The 16,141-nt window shown below is 39.1% G+C and overlaps 1 protein-coding gene across 5 annotated transcripts in view; it reads left to right on the plus strand.

The window, feature by feature from the left end:
• znf609a (zinc finger protein 609a) overlaps nucleotides 1–16,141 on the plus strand; it is a 107,101-nt gene that overhangs the window by 82,208 nt on the left and 8,752 nt on the right. For all 5 annotated transcript variants that reach the window (XM_084095958.1, XM_084095962.1, XM_084095961.1 and 2 more), the window contains one exon: nucleotides 14,618–14,705. In XM_084095958.1, the coding sequence (XP_083952084.1) occupies nucleotides 14,618–14,705 (88 nt within the window). The remainder of the gene's footprint in view (nucleotides 1–14,617; nucleotides 14,706–16,141) is intronic.

Raw genomic sequence — 16,141 nt, forward strand, 5'->3', positions numbered from 1 at the left:
CACAGATCCCATCTTTTCACCATATCCGATCCGGTTTACATTCACTTTAGACAGGACTGGTATCCGATATCTGTGTTTACATTAATTCCCGCTCAAAATGATTGTTGTGATGGTTTTAATATGCTCATGGTAGACCCTGGTTGTGAATGGCAATGCTATTAAGTATGGAGTATGGTGGTTCACATACTCGTTTCTCTGAAAACTAGCATTTTATATAAAATGGAAAAAAAATCATGGTTATTTTTATCCGTTTTGTATTCATGAAAATATATTTGCATTTTAGTTTAAACTTCTTGTAATGTTAGTTTTTAGTTTTTATTTATTTATTTTTATTTCAGATAACTATAGTTTTGGTCCAAAGACCGATAGTAAAAGGACCATATTGGAATTTAGTTTGTTTTAGTTTATTTTCATTTAGTTCTCACTAATGATATCTCATTCAGCAAGAATCAGTAATGACTTTTGTGGTTAATTTTTTACAATTAAAATAGGTATCGGCCAATATATGTTAATTTTTAATGTTAATGTTCAACATGATGGTCACAAATGCTTGAAATATGATTGAAATCACTTAATGCAGTTCTGTGCAACATGTCATATCGGCTACATACAATTATCATAAGAACATTATAATCGTGTGCTTGGGACATGGTGCGACTTTTGTTTTTGTAATCAGGCTCTCAGAAATTGTAAAAAAATAGGATTTATTTAGATTTATTAGCCAATATATCGGTTATCGGCTTGCAAATATAAAGAATTATCGGTATCAGCCATAATGTTCATATCAGTGCATCCCTAGTTATAGGTATCAGCAGTCAGAATAAATCACACCAGCTTACAGAAATGAGCTTGCACAGCTGGTTAGTTTTTCTGCATCATTGGTGCATGAATTGTTCCTGCATATGTATGTGATTCTCGCCTAAAATGTTGCGTTCTGTTTAACTAAAGTCATGTTCATTTGCACCTGAAGGCTGAAGCTCCTCTTAGCTGTGTAATTTGACTACCAAATGCTGACCTTTGGGACTGCAGTGTTTACAGAGACCCGTGTGGATCAAAGATCGGCCTCCTCCTGAGCTGTCAGCATGAGGAGATGGAAATGCCCCAATCCCTCCTCCATCCACCAGTGACAGCTCCTCAAAACCAGAGCGAATAATGGGGGGTTCATGGGAGGGTTGGGAATCGAAATTCGATTCCAATACTTGAGGTCAGGAATCGGATACTTGTTATAAAATTAACATTTCGATTCCTCTGTGAGCATTTCAATATGACTTTAAAGGTGACATATTATGCCCCTTTTCACAAGATGTCATAAATCTATGGTGTCCACAGAATGTGTCTGTGAAATTTCAGCTCAAAAACCCCACGGATCATTTATTATCGCTTGTCAAATTTGACCCTTTTTTGGGTGTGAGCAAAAACATGCAGTTTTTGTGTGTGTGTGTCTCTTTAAATGCAAATGAGCTTCTGCTCCCCGCGTCCGTTCAGAAGAGGGCCGATCTAATTGTTTAGATTGCTAATTTTTTATTTGTTCTTTTTTAATTACTGAGTGTTTACTTGTCTTTAATAATGCTTTAAATTTTAGCTTAGTCAGGCTAGATGTTTTTCTAAGGTATTTTTAAACCACAGGCAAACGTTCCTTGTGTAAGTGTTCTTTAGCCTGTTTATTTTTTTTAATTTATTCATGATATTCAGCTGAAATTAAATGTTTTGCAATTAGACTAAATGTGAATGATATCTACTTTTTTGTGTTTTACACCATATTGGAATCGATAAGAATCAATTCACACAATACCCAACCCTAGTTCACGGAAAGTAGTTCACGGAAAGGTAGATTGTGAGAGAAAAAAGCTCATAGAAAGTGACGTTTTGCAAGATTAGCGTAGCAACATGCATGTCTACGCCGAGTCCTGAAAAGTGAAGCATAAGCGCCTCGATCGCGCCTCTAATCGATCGCCCTTCCATCGATCGCAATGGAAACTAAACAATCAAATTACACTTCAAATACATTTTTTCCAAAGATGATTTCTGTCATTTTAGGTAGTTTTTATCACGCTGATGTAAGTTTAAGTGTTCGGGTTTTTTTAATGAACTTTGGTCTTAGTTAGTTATTTGATGCTTTAAAAACGGGAATGCGACATAATGATTGACAGCTGTGATTGACAGCTTTGCTAAATGAAGTATCTCTGAGGCACCAACAGACTTTTTTGGGGATTTTCAGGAGGAGATTGGAGCTTCAACTTTAATTTCTACATGTCCATAACTGTTTATTTCACACTGACGCAGTGAGTTGCTCAGCAGTAAACGTTGTAGTAAGTGTGTGTGTGTGTGTGTGTGAGTGAGGGCGGGACCTTGATATCACGACTCCACTACTGCGCAGAATCAGGTCCCAAATCAGCGCCATATTAGGGACTTTGGCGGCTTCACTTTTCACCAATGGAAGAGAGTGAAGGGGCGTCGTCCATCTTTTTTTACAGTCTATGGTCTACACCAAGAGCCTCTTCTCTTGCCGTTCCCACCTACTGACCCTCTGAAATGTCAAATCTTCCAGAGTTTTATGGCTCCTGAAGTTCCTCTCCGGAAAAACACCCCTGTGGTGAGCTGGTGCGACGTTAGCTTGGCTTTAGCAGAACTATCTTGAGTCTTTTCCAGGCCAGAGTTGTCCCGATGCCTGAGTCCGGGTGGCAAACCTCTACACACGCAAACCAAGAGTTTGGAGCAAGTTCTCTCTTTTTATTGGATGGCAGCCATAACCAGTCCTGCGTTTAACGTCTTGAAAGCATGATGCTCTGGTGTTCAAATGAGCCTTAACCACAAGACTTTGTCTTTTCCAGAAATAAAAGGGTAATATATAGACAAACCAAACTTTATTCAGACGTCTTCAACATTTCTCACATTATCTCAGTTTATTCGCTATAGTTTAGAAAATGGTGATAAAATATGAGCAGAACTCAGTTGATATTTGACTGGTTTTGTCCGTCCTTCTGTTAGACTGTCTCACACATGAATTATGTTGAATATCTGTCAGCTGTTAAATTTAACTACACAATTAGATAATACCAGTTTAGCTCAACCAGTGACCAAGCAATGCTTCATTGTGTTCAGTCTGTGTGTAAAAAGAGCATTAGCAATTAAAGAAAACACACTTCAGCAAAACATGATCAGCTCAAAGTGTCTGGATCATTTATGGCCCCAAATGTCACTGGTAGTCACTGTATGAAGAATTATTGGGTATAATATGTCACAGTTTACTTTATTCTGCTCTCCTCACTTACAGAAATGAACTATAGTGTCCTGATCACACTAGTGAAACAATATACAAAATCTGGTGTCTGAATAATCTTTGTTTTGACTGTAAAGCATGTCTTTAAAGGAAAATGGCGAAGTAGGCAAGACAAACGTTGTTCTGGAGAACCGCCAGACCTTTCCAAACAATTAGAGGTTGTTTACTTTGCCGTTGAGGAGGTCCTTGGATCTGTCTGAAAGCTGTTTCTCTTGATGGCACATTTCCACCTCTCCAACCGGCGTGTCTGTCATAAACACAGTGGATTTGTCCAAATCCAGAGCAGAAGTCTTGTGTCGTGGCTATTGTCCCCTTTTCCGAAAGAATGTAATGAAGACAGACACTTGACATGTGGATGTCGGCTCAGGCAAGCCGGTCTGGAAAACGCACAAAGAGCCCTGTTGGGTTGTCATGTTTGCCTTGGAGAGTGTGGTATTCATTCCTTTTCTTAGTATCTCTTGTCTCTTTCTTTTCTCTGTCAGTCAGACTGACCTCACTGAGCCAAGCGCTCACACAATGCCAGATCCAGCCTGTCTTTTTCTTTCTCGGCTTGTGGTCAAGCTCTGCTTTTGGTTTTGTTCCACACTTCCCTTTTTGTCTCTTCCTTTTTTTTTCTTTTTTTCTCAGATCTTCCATCAAAGTCTTTCTCCTCCTCGTCTAACAGCTCTTGCGTTTCGCAGCGGGATCGGGCTGGCTTTCTCCGTTCCTGTCAGCGCTGTCAATATTGGACAACAATGACCAGATGCAGCCTGTGTTTTTCTTCTGGCTTTTGCAAGCTGAAAATCCAAAACCGATGAAGACACACTAGCAAGAAATGGCCTCGCGGGTGTTCACGTTACTTTCAGTAATACGAAAGTGTGCGGGCAGATATCGCCTGGGAACAAAGAGTCATAGGCTACGTTTACATTAACAACTTTTGTTTCAACCGGACTGAATTCATTCCGATTGATGAATCTGAACGTAGTGTTTACATGAACGCTAATCAAGTGATCGGGTTGATGTGCGCGTTTATGTCACGAGCTTCAAATCGGAATTGTTTTTTTGATATGGCACACTGAACTAATATATTTCCCGCTGTTCGTGCTTAATAACTATTCTCCTACATTGGTTCTTTATTTGTTTTAAACAGCAGACTTAGCCTAATATTTATCCATTTCTGGTCATAATTTGGAGTGGAAATATATTTGCTTATATTGATCACGCGGTAAAAATGCCCAAAACCAGTCGTCTGTGGATGAGAGTCTGAAACCGTGACTGGTGGGACGTTGTCCTGCTCCACAGACGCAGAGAAAGGAGGATTATAGGATGACGGGACACTCATTTATACAACACTTTATTCAACAGGAAGAGCCGCTCGTTCCGCATGTCATTACGCTATTTCTACATCATTGCACATGTCAGTTTCAGTTTTCAATCCGATCAAGTGTTTACATGGTCTCTCGATCGGATTAGAAAAGGAATAATCCACCCCTTACAATCCGAACGACATTTAATTAGTATCGAGCTCAATCGGATCGATTAAGGTGTTTACATGAAGGCTTTTCAGTCCGATTGAGCCGTCAATCCAATTACTAATGGATTATTTGGTGGCATGTAAACGTAGCCATTGACCAGATGCAGCTTGTTTATTTATTCTGGCTTTTGCAAGCTGAAAAAATCCCAAACCGATGAAGACACACTAGCAAGAAATGGCCTCGCGGGTGTTGACGTTAGAGCTCTCTTCAGTAATACGGAAGTGTACGGGAAGATATCGCCTGGGAGCCAAGAGTCATTGTTTATTTCCCATGGTTTGAATGGCAAGGTGCGTTTGTGTACCTTTCATTTCTGCTTTACTCGAGGGTTTATAAACGGCACCTGGCAACCCTTCGTCGTCCTCCGGGGAAGGAGTGCTGAGGATTGATGTCTGGGGGGAAGGGAACGAAGCACAAGTTACTCAGCTGTGCTAAATCACTAGCCTGGAAATTACAAAAGTGCGCTCCTTCCCCCTCTCTCAAGAGACCGGCTCACCTCGGTCATGTGACCCGGATAATCAGTGGAAGCAGCCACCCGAGCGAACATGTCAAAGGATCGCAACCTCATAAAAAAAATCAGGTCTTTGACAACCAGTTCTGTTCTTTGAGGATGACTGATTGTTCCTGCATTCGTCTCGTGCAGAAACAGATGTCAAACAGGAAATTTGTGTTTGTCATTTATTAGCAAATTTTTCTTAAGTGGCTTTTGATAATTCTTGTATTATTTGTTTTATTTATAAATTTTTTTTAACTAAAACATTTTATTAATAATTAATAAAGATGCATAGACTCGTGTCATTCATGGTGTATTTATTTTTTATTAGGGATTGGCCGATATATAACACTTTATATTTGCAAGCCGATAACCGATATATTGGCCGATTAATCTAAATCCAAATTTTTATGAAATTTTTGAGATCCTGATTACAAAAACAAAAGTCTCATCATTAAAAGCCATGTCTCAAGCACGCAATTATAATGTTCTCATTATATGTAGTCGATATGACAGACTTGCTGCACGTTTAAAAAAAAAAAAAAAAAAAAAAGTGATTCCAATCATATTTCAAGCAATTCAAAACCATCATGTTGATCAGTGCGCATCTGAAGTCTCTCAGCTGAAGGAAATAATACAATATTTATCGACTTTAACATATCGGCCAATTTTTCTTATCATGCCGATAACATTAAAAATGATCATATATCGTCCGATATCGATATGGTGGCCGATATATCGTGCATCCTTATTTTTTATGAGTATGGTTACACCACTTGAAATTCATTAAATTGAATTTATCTTTTTTTTCCTCATTAATCAGAGACAATTACTTTTGAAACACCCTTGAGTACGGACTCCCCGAGCTTGTTGGCCTGCCTTTGTCTCATCCCATCACATAGATCCCCTTTTCCACCCTGTTTCTCTCCATTTGACCTTCAGCCGGTGAAAAGAGAGACTACGGAGAATGACGAGTTTAAAGAGAATGGGGAAGGAGGTGCAGGGTCAATGCCAGAAGACCTTTCTCCTGCCCCCTCCCTAAGCCTAGCGGGACATGGGGGCAGATTACGGGTCCATGCTTGCCTATTAATGAAAGTCTTTGCGAGAGAAATTAGACTGGTGACCCAGGCCCCTTTGTTTCCCCCACTCTTTTTTTTGGGCTCGTCAGTTCTTTGTTGCCAATAAGATCCTCTTTGATGTGGGGCCATTGGGGAAGGTTGAACTAAGGGGCCCACAGCAATGGAAATGACCCATTTTTTGCTCGGAGGCAAGGGCACAGGGTAGAAATGGGATATGAGATGACAAGTGCATTGCTTTTTAGATGGTGGGGTCAGACTTCCACACCAAGGACGATAAAGATAACGATAAAGATATAGTTCTAAAAATCGTTCTCAATATTAAAGAATAGCAGAGATCACACCACAGCTATAATGATAACGATATGGGGAACAATGTAGTTGGGATCACTTTCGGAACGATTTTTTTTCAGCTGTTGAACGATAAAACACTGACAGCCAATCAGAATCCATTCTAATTTAAAGGGCTCGCGCATTTAAAATTTAAAATTGTTGTAATAAGATTTTGATTTTGATTTTTATCGTTTGTTGGTGTGGATGCAAATATAGTTACCTTATATAGTTATCATTTGTTGGTGTAAACGCAAATATAGTTATCGTTATAGTTAACTTTTATAGTTATCGTTCTTTGTTGTGGACGCAAATATAGTTATAGTTATCTTTATAGTTATCGTTCTTGGTGTGAACGGCCCTTTAGCCTCAGACTCTGAATTCAACATGTTTCTTTTTCCTCTTCAAGGAATCAGCTGCTTTTTTCCATCCATTTGATTATGGGATTCTTCAGATGTGGCATAAAGGGTGTTTTTCTGCATCCAATCTTTACTTTTTTCCCCAAAGATATTAGTTTCCCTTGTCGGTTTCAAGTAATATAGCTTGTCGTTGTATGTAAAAGTGCTACCTGCCCTTCAAACAATGCGAAAACAAACAAACAAGTGCCCTCAGTCGACTAGTCAATCATTCAAGGCTCTTTACTGTCTGTTTCTTAACTCAGTGAGACAGCGAGAATGTCTTCTCTTCTCTTAGCCCCGAGAATAAGCCTGCAGTCTTAGTTTGGACTTGTCTGGCACACCAATTTGCTTCTCTTGGCAGCTAGGCTGCAGAGAAGTATGCAAAACAGCCATTGAGAGCCTCGCTAAGCAAGTGGGGAAAACAGCCAAGGCCAGCACAATGAAGCAAGTACTTTCAGCTCGTTTGCCGTCACGTTTTCCATGATCCACAGACTTGTAATGATTCATCCTCTTTGCGTAATATCACCGGGTTAAGAGGCGTACAGTGAGTTTGGTCAAGCTCTTGCAAAATCAACAAACAATGACATGCTAGTTTAAAGGGATAAGTTTACTCAAAAATGAAAATAAGCCCATGATTTACTCGCCCTAAAATCATCCTAGGTGTGTATGACATTCTTCTTTCAGACGAATACAATCAGAGTTATTTTTTTAAAAATTCCTGGCTCTTCCAAGCTTTATAATGGCAGTGAATGGCCGGTTTCTGTTTTGAAGTCCATAAAAGTGCATCTATCCATGATAAAAGTGCATCTATCCATGATAAAAGTGCATCTATCCATGATAAAAGTGCATCTATCCATGATAAAAGTGCATCTATCATCATAAAAGTGCATCTATCCATGATAAAAGTGCATCTTTCCATCATAAAAGTGCATCTATCCATCATAAAAGTGCATCTATCCATCATAAAAGTGCATCTATCCATGATAAAAGTGCATCTATCCATGATAAAAGTGCATCTATCCATGATAAAAGTGCATCTATCCATCATAAAAGTGCATCTGTCCATGATAAAAGTGCATCTGTCCATGATAAAAGTGCATCTGTCCATGATAAAATGCATCTATACATGATAAAAGTGCATCTATCCATGATAAAAGTGCATCTATCCATCATAAAAGTGCATCTATCCATCATAAAAGTGCATCTATCCATGATATAATGCATCTATACATGATAAAAGTGCATCTATACATGATAAAAGTGCATCTATCCACGATAAAGTGCATCTATCCACGATAAAAGTGCATCTATCCACGATAAAATGCATCTATACATGATAAAAGTGCATCTATCCATCATAAAAGTGCATCTATCCATCATAAAAGTGCATCTATCCATGATAAAATGCATCTATACATGATAAAAGTGCATCTATACATGATAAAAGTGCATATATACATGATAAAAGTGCATCTATCCACGATAAAGTGCATCTATCCACGATAAAATGCATCTATACATGATAAAAGTGCATCTATCCATGATAAAATGCATCTATACATGATAAAAGTGCATCTATACATGATAAAAGTGCATCTGTCCATGATAAAAGTGCATCTATACATGATAAAAGTGCATCTATCCATCATAAAAGTGCATCTGTCCATGATAAAAGTGCATCTATACATGATAAAAGTGCATCTATCCATCATAAAAGTGCATCTATCCATCATAAAAGTTAAAAGTGCATCTATCCATGATAAAAGTGCATCTATCCATGATAAAGTGCATCTATCCATGATAAAGTGCATCTATCCATGATAAAAGTGCATCTATCCATGATAAAAGTGCATCTATCCATGATAAAGTGCATCTATCCATGATAAAGTGCATCTATCCATGATAAAAGTGCATCTATCCATGATAAAGTGCATCTATACATGATAAAAGTGCATCTATACATGATAAAGTGCTCCACACTGCTCCGGGGGGTTAATAAAGGCCTTCTGAAGTGAAGCAATGCATTTGTGTAAGAAAAATATCCATATTTAAAACTTAATAAAGTAAAATAACTAGTTTCCGGCCAAACAACATTTTTTAAAATAACTGATTGTGTTCGTCTGAAAGAAGAATGTCATACACACCTAGGATGACTTGAGGGTGAGTAAATCATGGGCTAATGTTCATTTTTGGGTGAACTATCCCTTTAACATGTCGATGGCTGCAGTGAATCTGTTGCGTCAGAACGGCTCGAGTCTGATTTAGCTCAGCGTTCACTGGAGAAATTGCATTGAAATTTAGAGCCGTGGTTTGTTTGCATCAAGATTAATACTGTAGTGTGTCAGATAACCATTTGTAGAATTGCAGATTGCATAAGATTTAACTGGCATAGAGAGAAGGGAAATGTGTAACGTTGCAAGAATTCACCAGATAAGTGGAACCAAGTGCCTGAGGCTCGTTCCCCAGAGAGAGTTACAGCTTGGTTAATGATTGGGCGGCTTGCGAGAGTGAATAAACGTCTGCTTCATGAGCAGATGGAAACAAGGTTGGGTTTTACATCTCATTGTTTATAGCCCTCCAACCCCCAGCTCTCAGCGCCTCGCTCGCCTTAATCTTCACAATTAGGAGCGCTGTCTTGAGACCAAACCTGTGAGAACGCTAAGATGATTTACAGGTTATCTGTGACTAATTACTGATGAATGAAGACGTTGGGTGTGGAGAGATTTTTTACTGTTATATTCACAGTTCTGTGAAGGAAGAGATTGTTGTTTTAAGACTAGATTGTAATCCATTGTTTTTGTTGGAAGCCGATGTGTTAGAGTCTGTTTTCTTTATATAGCATGCACATTTTTGGTTTCTTAGAACATTCTTGGAATGTAAAGATGTGGTTATAAAAATGTGCAAAATAGCCATTAGAAAACATTTGGTGTGATGTTTTTTATTGGTTGCATAAATAAAATCTAAAAATTACCCTTAGAGAGAAATTTTTTTTTTTAATATATTTTTAGATAAATGCTATTCTTTATCTAATAAAAATAAAAACTGCTCATTCATATGCAAAAATCATGCATTCGAGTTGTCGTCAAGCGGTGCGCGAGACATGATGATGGCATAACTGACGCGGTTTGTTAGCTTATCCAGTTTATATATAGTTGTAACCTAATTTTCCTTGCATGCACGTTAAAGAAATTATATTTCATTCAAGAACGGTCGTTTCCAAAGTTAATGCTCTTTAAAAAGTGAATGTCATTTAATTTCAATAAAAGATGTGATGCTTGATATGGTTTATATTTGCTACTTGCTCTCGCTTGCACCCTCTTGTGGGCATAGGAGACAATACAGTACTTTTCTAAAGTATTGCCTTTACAATTAGAACTTTGCTAATATTTAATAAAGAAATTCTAATTTAGCTTTTCAGCCTTTTTGACAGCTCTAATGCCCCCCCCCCCCCCCCCCCCCCCCCCATGCAACATTCTGTGATGGTAATTTTTGGTTATAAAATTACACAATGCTCTGTATGGATTATTTTTAGGTTGTCTCACAAAAACCCTCTTGCAGAATTGCAAAATGTTAGTTTATGGTTACAAAAATAGAGCCTAAAGACGCATTTCTTCGAACATTTTGGTTCCCCAAAAACAGGAACCAAAGGCTGAACATGATCTGTGTTTGCAGGGAAGATCATGCATGTTTGGTAAACATGGTGTGAGCAGGTCAGGGCTTCCATTGACGGAGTTAAGCACTACTGTGGAAACATGAGGCATGCGGGAGGATTTGCAGCCACACCTGCAGTTATACAGCAGACATTGTGTGACTCTCTCTCTCTCTCTAAGCTTATAAAAGCTAAAGTAGTGTGCAATAAAGGTCTCCGGTGCAAGGGTGCAAATGTCTCTTCAAAGCTGACGACTAGCGCTCAGGTTTCGCCAAGAGACTTGCTGACACGTAGAGGTCACCGGCAGGGAATGCGAGTTACACACACACACATCAGTGTTTTCACTGTGTCTCTGTGGCACACCTGTGCATTGAGACTCTTTATTATTTCTGGAAGTGAGCACACACCTGTTTCCCAGCCTGTACTGTACTGGATTGTTTTGAGTGTGATTTAATGAGGCTCTGAAACTGAAAGAATCAGACTGGGTTACTATTACGGCTTACTTTTTATAGGCTGCTGGAGTTGAGCCCTCGCACTGCATGCCATTAGAAATAACATAATACATTTGGTAGCAGGGTTTGGAATTTACTTTTGTACTCACCGGCCAATTTGGCTACTAAATTGTTAAGTTACCGGACATTCAGAACTTATAATAGCCAAAAAAACAGATTAAATATGTCACAGCTTATATTTATATATTATAAAATTTGGATTTATTCAAACTAAATCCTGTCGTCCTCCATTCCTCTTTCATCCTTTTCACCAAACACGTGTTTTAGGTGCACAGATCAATACAGGACAGAGAACATCAGAAACATGTGGGATGCTGGAAGATATCAATGTCTTTTCTGTCAATGCTTTTTAATCTTCGCTATTGCTTCAATGCAAATGAGCAACCGTGCCGTTATTTGTGGAGTAGTGACGTGTGTGTTCAAGCAAGCCAGATATGAGCAGATTGTGTGCTATACGCTGTATTTAATATATCATGATGAGTATTGATGAGTATTTGCGCTAAATCTGTGCAGATTTGTCTTACATGAACTTCCCCAGCAAAGTGAGTAATCATAAGTAACACGCCTGATTGGCTCGTGATTTTACAGCGTTATCCGCCACTGTTGATTTTTACCCGCGTTTGACGTGTTGGCGGGCGTTAGTTTCAAACCCTGATTGGGAGAATGACACTGAAGTTTCAGGTTTGGTTTATTTATATCGCATTAAAACAGCAGCAGCTGACCAATGTGCTTTACTACAGCGGATACAATACATACAAGCAAACGCAGTAGAAAACTAATTTCACAAATATAATCAGAGACCATTTTTAAACTTAATAGCAAAAGAAAATCAAAATACAAACCAGAATAATCATCAAGGAACATTAAAAGCAATGGAAAAATAATGAGTTTTAAGCAAAGATTTAAAAATCTGTAATGTAGGAGCAAATCTTTAATCTTTAATCTTGGAACATTGAGCAATCTATGACCAGCGGAGCGAAGAGCTAATGTAGAGATATGTGACCCTGGACCACAAAACCAGTCACATGGGACAATTCTTTGAAATTGAGATTTATACATAACAAATAAGCTGAATACATAAGCTTTCCATTGGTGTGTGGTTTGTTAGGATAGGACAATATTTGGTCGAGATACAACTATTGAAAATCTGAAGGTGCAAAATATCAAAACATTGAGAAGTTGTCCATTTATGTTCACGATTTTGCTGCATTCACTCACAAAAATAAATGTTTTATATATTTATGGTAGGAAATTTACTAAATATCTTCATGGAACATGATCTTTACTTAATATCCTAATGATTTTTGGCGTAAAAGAAAAATCAATAATTTTGACCCATACAATATTTTGTTGGCTATCGCCACTCATATCCCCGTGAGACATGTGACTGGTGACGTGGTCCAGGGTCACATATGATCGGGCTAAGTTGTTTAACCAGCATTGAATTGGCTCATCTTGCCCCGTCGGTGGTCCCGGGTTCGGTTTCATTGGTAACGATTGCCATTCCCACAACAGCTGATGTCATGCTAATTGTTAGCAGATGTAGTGGTATTTTATTCAGGCTCGTACAAAAGGCCAATTATCAACATTTCCCATTTGGAGACATGATTCGAGTATTCTGCTCAATTTCCACACTTGTGTCATTGAGATGGAATGAGCGAACAGCCAGTTGTCAAGGAAACGCAGAGTGAAAGGCAGAACTAAACACACACACACACACACACGGACGGGTTTTGTCTCTTTGCAGTCGACTGCAGTGTGAAATTGTTATTGCCTGGCACCTCTTGATAAGCTGTTTTAGAGCGCGCTGTTGATGCCCCGTCGAGAATAGCGGCTTGAAATCAGACCGAGATCTCGTGTGTGTTTTGTCAGTCACAATGAGAGGTCGCAGAGACGGCCCTCAGAAGCACCCTAGATCAATTTTGTGTGGTGTTTGGGAAGGGCAGATCCTTGGTGTGTGTGTGTGTGTGTGTGTGTGTGTGTGTGTGTGTGTGTGTGTGTGTGTGTGTGTGTGTGAGATGGGTAGGGTAAGTGTAAGTGGACAGAATATAAAGATGTGTGTGTGAGTGATGGGTTAGGGTTAGGGGTCGGGTTTGTGTGTGTGTGTGTGTGATGGGTTAGTGTAAGGGGACAGAATATACAGGTGCGTGTGTGTGTGTGTGTGTGTGTGTGTGTGTGTGTGTGTGTGTGTGTGTGTGTGTGTGTGTGTGTGTGTGTGTGTGTGTGTGTGTGCCCGGTGGAATTGCTTTGATGTGGAGTCTCAGAGGTGTGTAGGTCCAGGCTAAACTGATCCTGTTTCCACCGGGTGTTAACGTGAGGCTCAGTAAAGCACAGGCTAATTTCTGTCACTCTTTCGACACTCTCTGTCTCTCTCAAAGTCTCGGTTTTGCTGTACTAAATGTCAAGCAGGAGCACACAACACACAACCTGCGGGAAGATAATGCTGACAGATCTGGACACCCGGGACTCGGAAGAATCTTTTTATATACCTCAGCTGAATCCAGTCCAGAACAAACACAACATATGTATATGAAGACGCCTTCAACATCACATTATCACAGTTTATTCGCTATAGTTTCTAAAATGGTAATAAAATATGAGCAGAACTCAGTTGATATTTGACTGGTTTTGTCCGTCCTTCTGTTAGACTGTCTCACACATGAATTATGTTGAATATCTGTCAGCTGTTAAATTTAACTACACAATTAGATAATACCAGTTTAGCTCAACCAGTGACCAAGCAATGCTTCATTGTGTTCAGTCTGTGTGTAAAAAGAGCATTAGCAATTAAAGAAAACACACTTCAGCAAAACATGATCAGCTCAAAGTGTCTGGATCATTTATGGCCCCAAATTTGTATAGATTATTTGGGTATAATATGTCACAGTTTACTTTATTTTGCTCTCCTGAGAGAGAGAGAGAGAGAGAGAGATGCTACAGCAATATCAGACCAGTGTCTCTATTCTTTACTTCCCCTGCATACTAATAGCTTTCTGCTCACCCTGCTGTTCCTGTGGTCTTTATACACGAGGTGTGCTAGATTTGGACATCTGTGCTGAGGAGTGTAAAATCTGCAGTGTACTCGTGCCAACAAGCAGTCATTTATCTTTCTGCCAACTAGTCTAAATATTCTAATCGTGCTCATGGGCGTAATATTAGTTGCAGTCGTTGCATCTAAACCCAGATCCCCAATTAGATATCTGACTTCAGGTGATCTCAGCTGTAGCTTCGTCTCGTCCAGCATCTTATCTGTGATCTGTGAAGCTAAAAGGTGCATTAATTCATCTAGTTAAGTAAAATAAATCAACTTTGTTATATGCGTTTCAGTACTTGAGGTCTTATTTCTTATGTTGATGTCTTTTCTTCAGGTATGCTGGTTGTAAATGTGACCTGGAGGAACAAGACGTATGTGGGCACCCTTTTAGACTGCACTCGACATGACTGGGCACCTCCACGGTAAGAGGACTCTTATAAAATACAAGCCTGTACTGTTTTTGTAGGGTTAATTCAACGTAATTTACGAATACATATGTTTAGTTTGCTATGAAATGGAAACCTATTTGAATTTGGCACAGTTTTGCCACACAAATTCAGGGTAACACTTTATTTTACAGTGTCCTTGTTACATATGTGTACCTGTACTTACCATAGTAATAACAGTAAATCATGCATAATTACATGCAACTAACCCTCAACCAAAGCCTAACCCTATAGTAAGTACTATGTTGTTAATTAATATTACTCAGTACTTAAATGTATAATTACTCTGTAACAATGACACCTTAAAATAAAGTGTAACCAAATGCAGTGTAAAGCTCTGTGCCGTATAGCCGTACACCACTACACACTCCTGCTAGACCCTTCATCTCCTCTGGGATTTTGCTGTAATGAAGGAAGCACTGGAGGGTAATGTGTCAAAATGCCCCCCCAACCCCTGCTGACACTCGCCTTTTGAAATGCAACATCATGAAGGAATTGATTCCCATCCTCCCTATTCTTTTCTCCTCCTTGCATCGATCTAAAGCATTAGTAGTCCCTTACAGACCAGCATTTCAGTTACAATTCTACTGGGTCCTAATGCCACGAACTTCTCACATGACCCTTAGATTAAGGGTTATTATAGCTTGAGGCAATAATAATGAGCTACGGTCTGAAGGAGCCTCCTTTTTTTGACCTTGCACATGCTTATTACAGTACAGACACTCCAACATTTAGATGTTTATATCATGCTGTAACCTGCCCAAGGTCAGATACCAGCACTGCATGGTACAAATAATTTGCTGTACATAATACTGTGTACATTTAAGAGACTCTGCCTTAGGAGGCAGCTTCTGATTTCTAATCGTAATGTTCCAGAAAAGGCTGTATTTCCATGGTGCACTTTATCTTCTGGCTGCAGGCAAACATTGCTAACACAGCATTAACCCCTGGGGAGAGCACCGGTGAAGATGATGCAGTGCATTCATATGCGTTTTGTTCTTGAGTCACATTCAGTCTTAAAGCAGATTAAAGCAATTAATGATGAATGCGAAAATCATTCCTGTATTTTTGAGTTTCTGCTATTCTCCCGATTGGAGAATTCTCCACTGACATATTTGACACTTAAAGGTACAGTGTGTAATATTTAGCTGCATCTAGTGGTGAGGTTGCGAATTGCACCCAACAGAAGTTACGGTGGCCGACAGGAAGTGATGTCGTCGTCTGAGACAGCAGAGAGTTGCCGGTTAAGCAACGAGGTTTCTTCACAAAGATAAATTAAGAAATTAGGTTTACTTAATTATTCAATAAAAAGATGTTATTGCGAATATTATTGTCACTTGTTCATCATTGTGTCAGTGTTTTATCCGCTGACTTTAGCTGAAGCTTCTTTACACGAAGAACAACATAGTGAC

Source organism: Abramis brama (genome assembly GCF_963993115.1).
Source record: "Abramis brama genome assembly, chromosome: 20".
Classification (NCBI taxonomy): Eukaryota; Metazoa; Chordata; class Actinopteri; order Cypriniformes; family Leuciscidae; genus Abramis; species Abramis brama.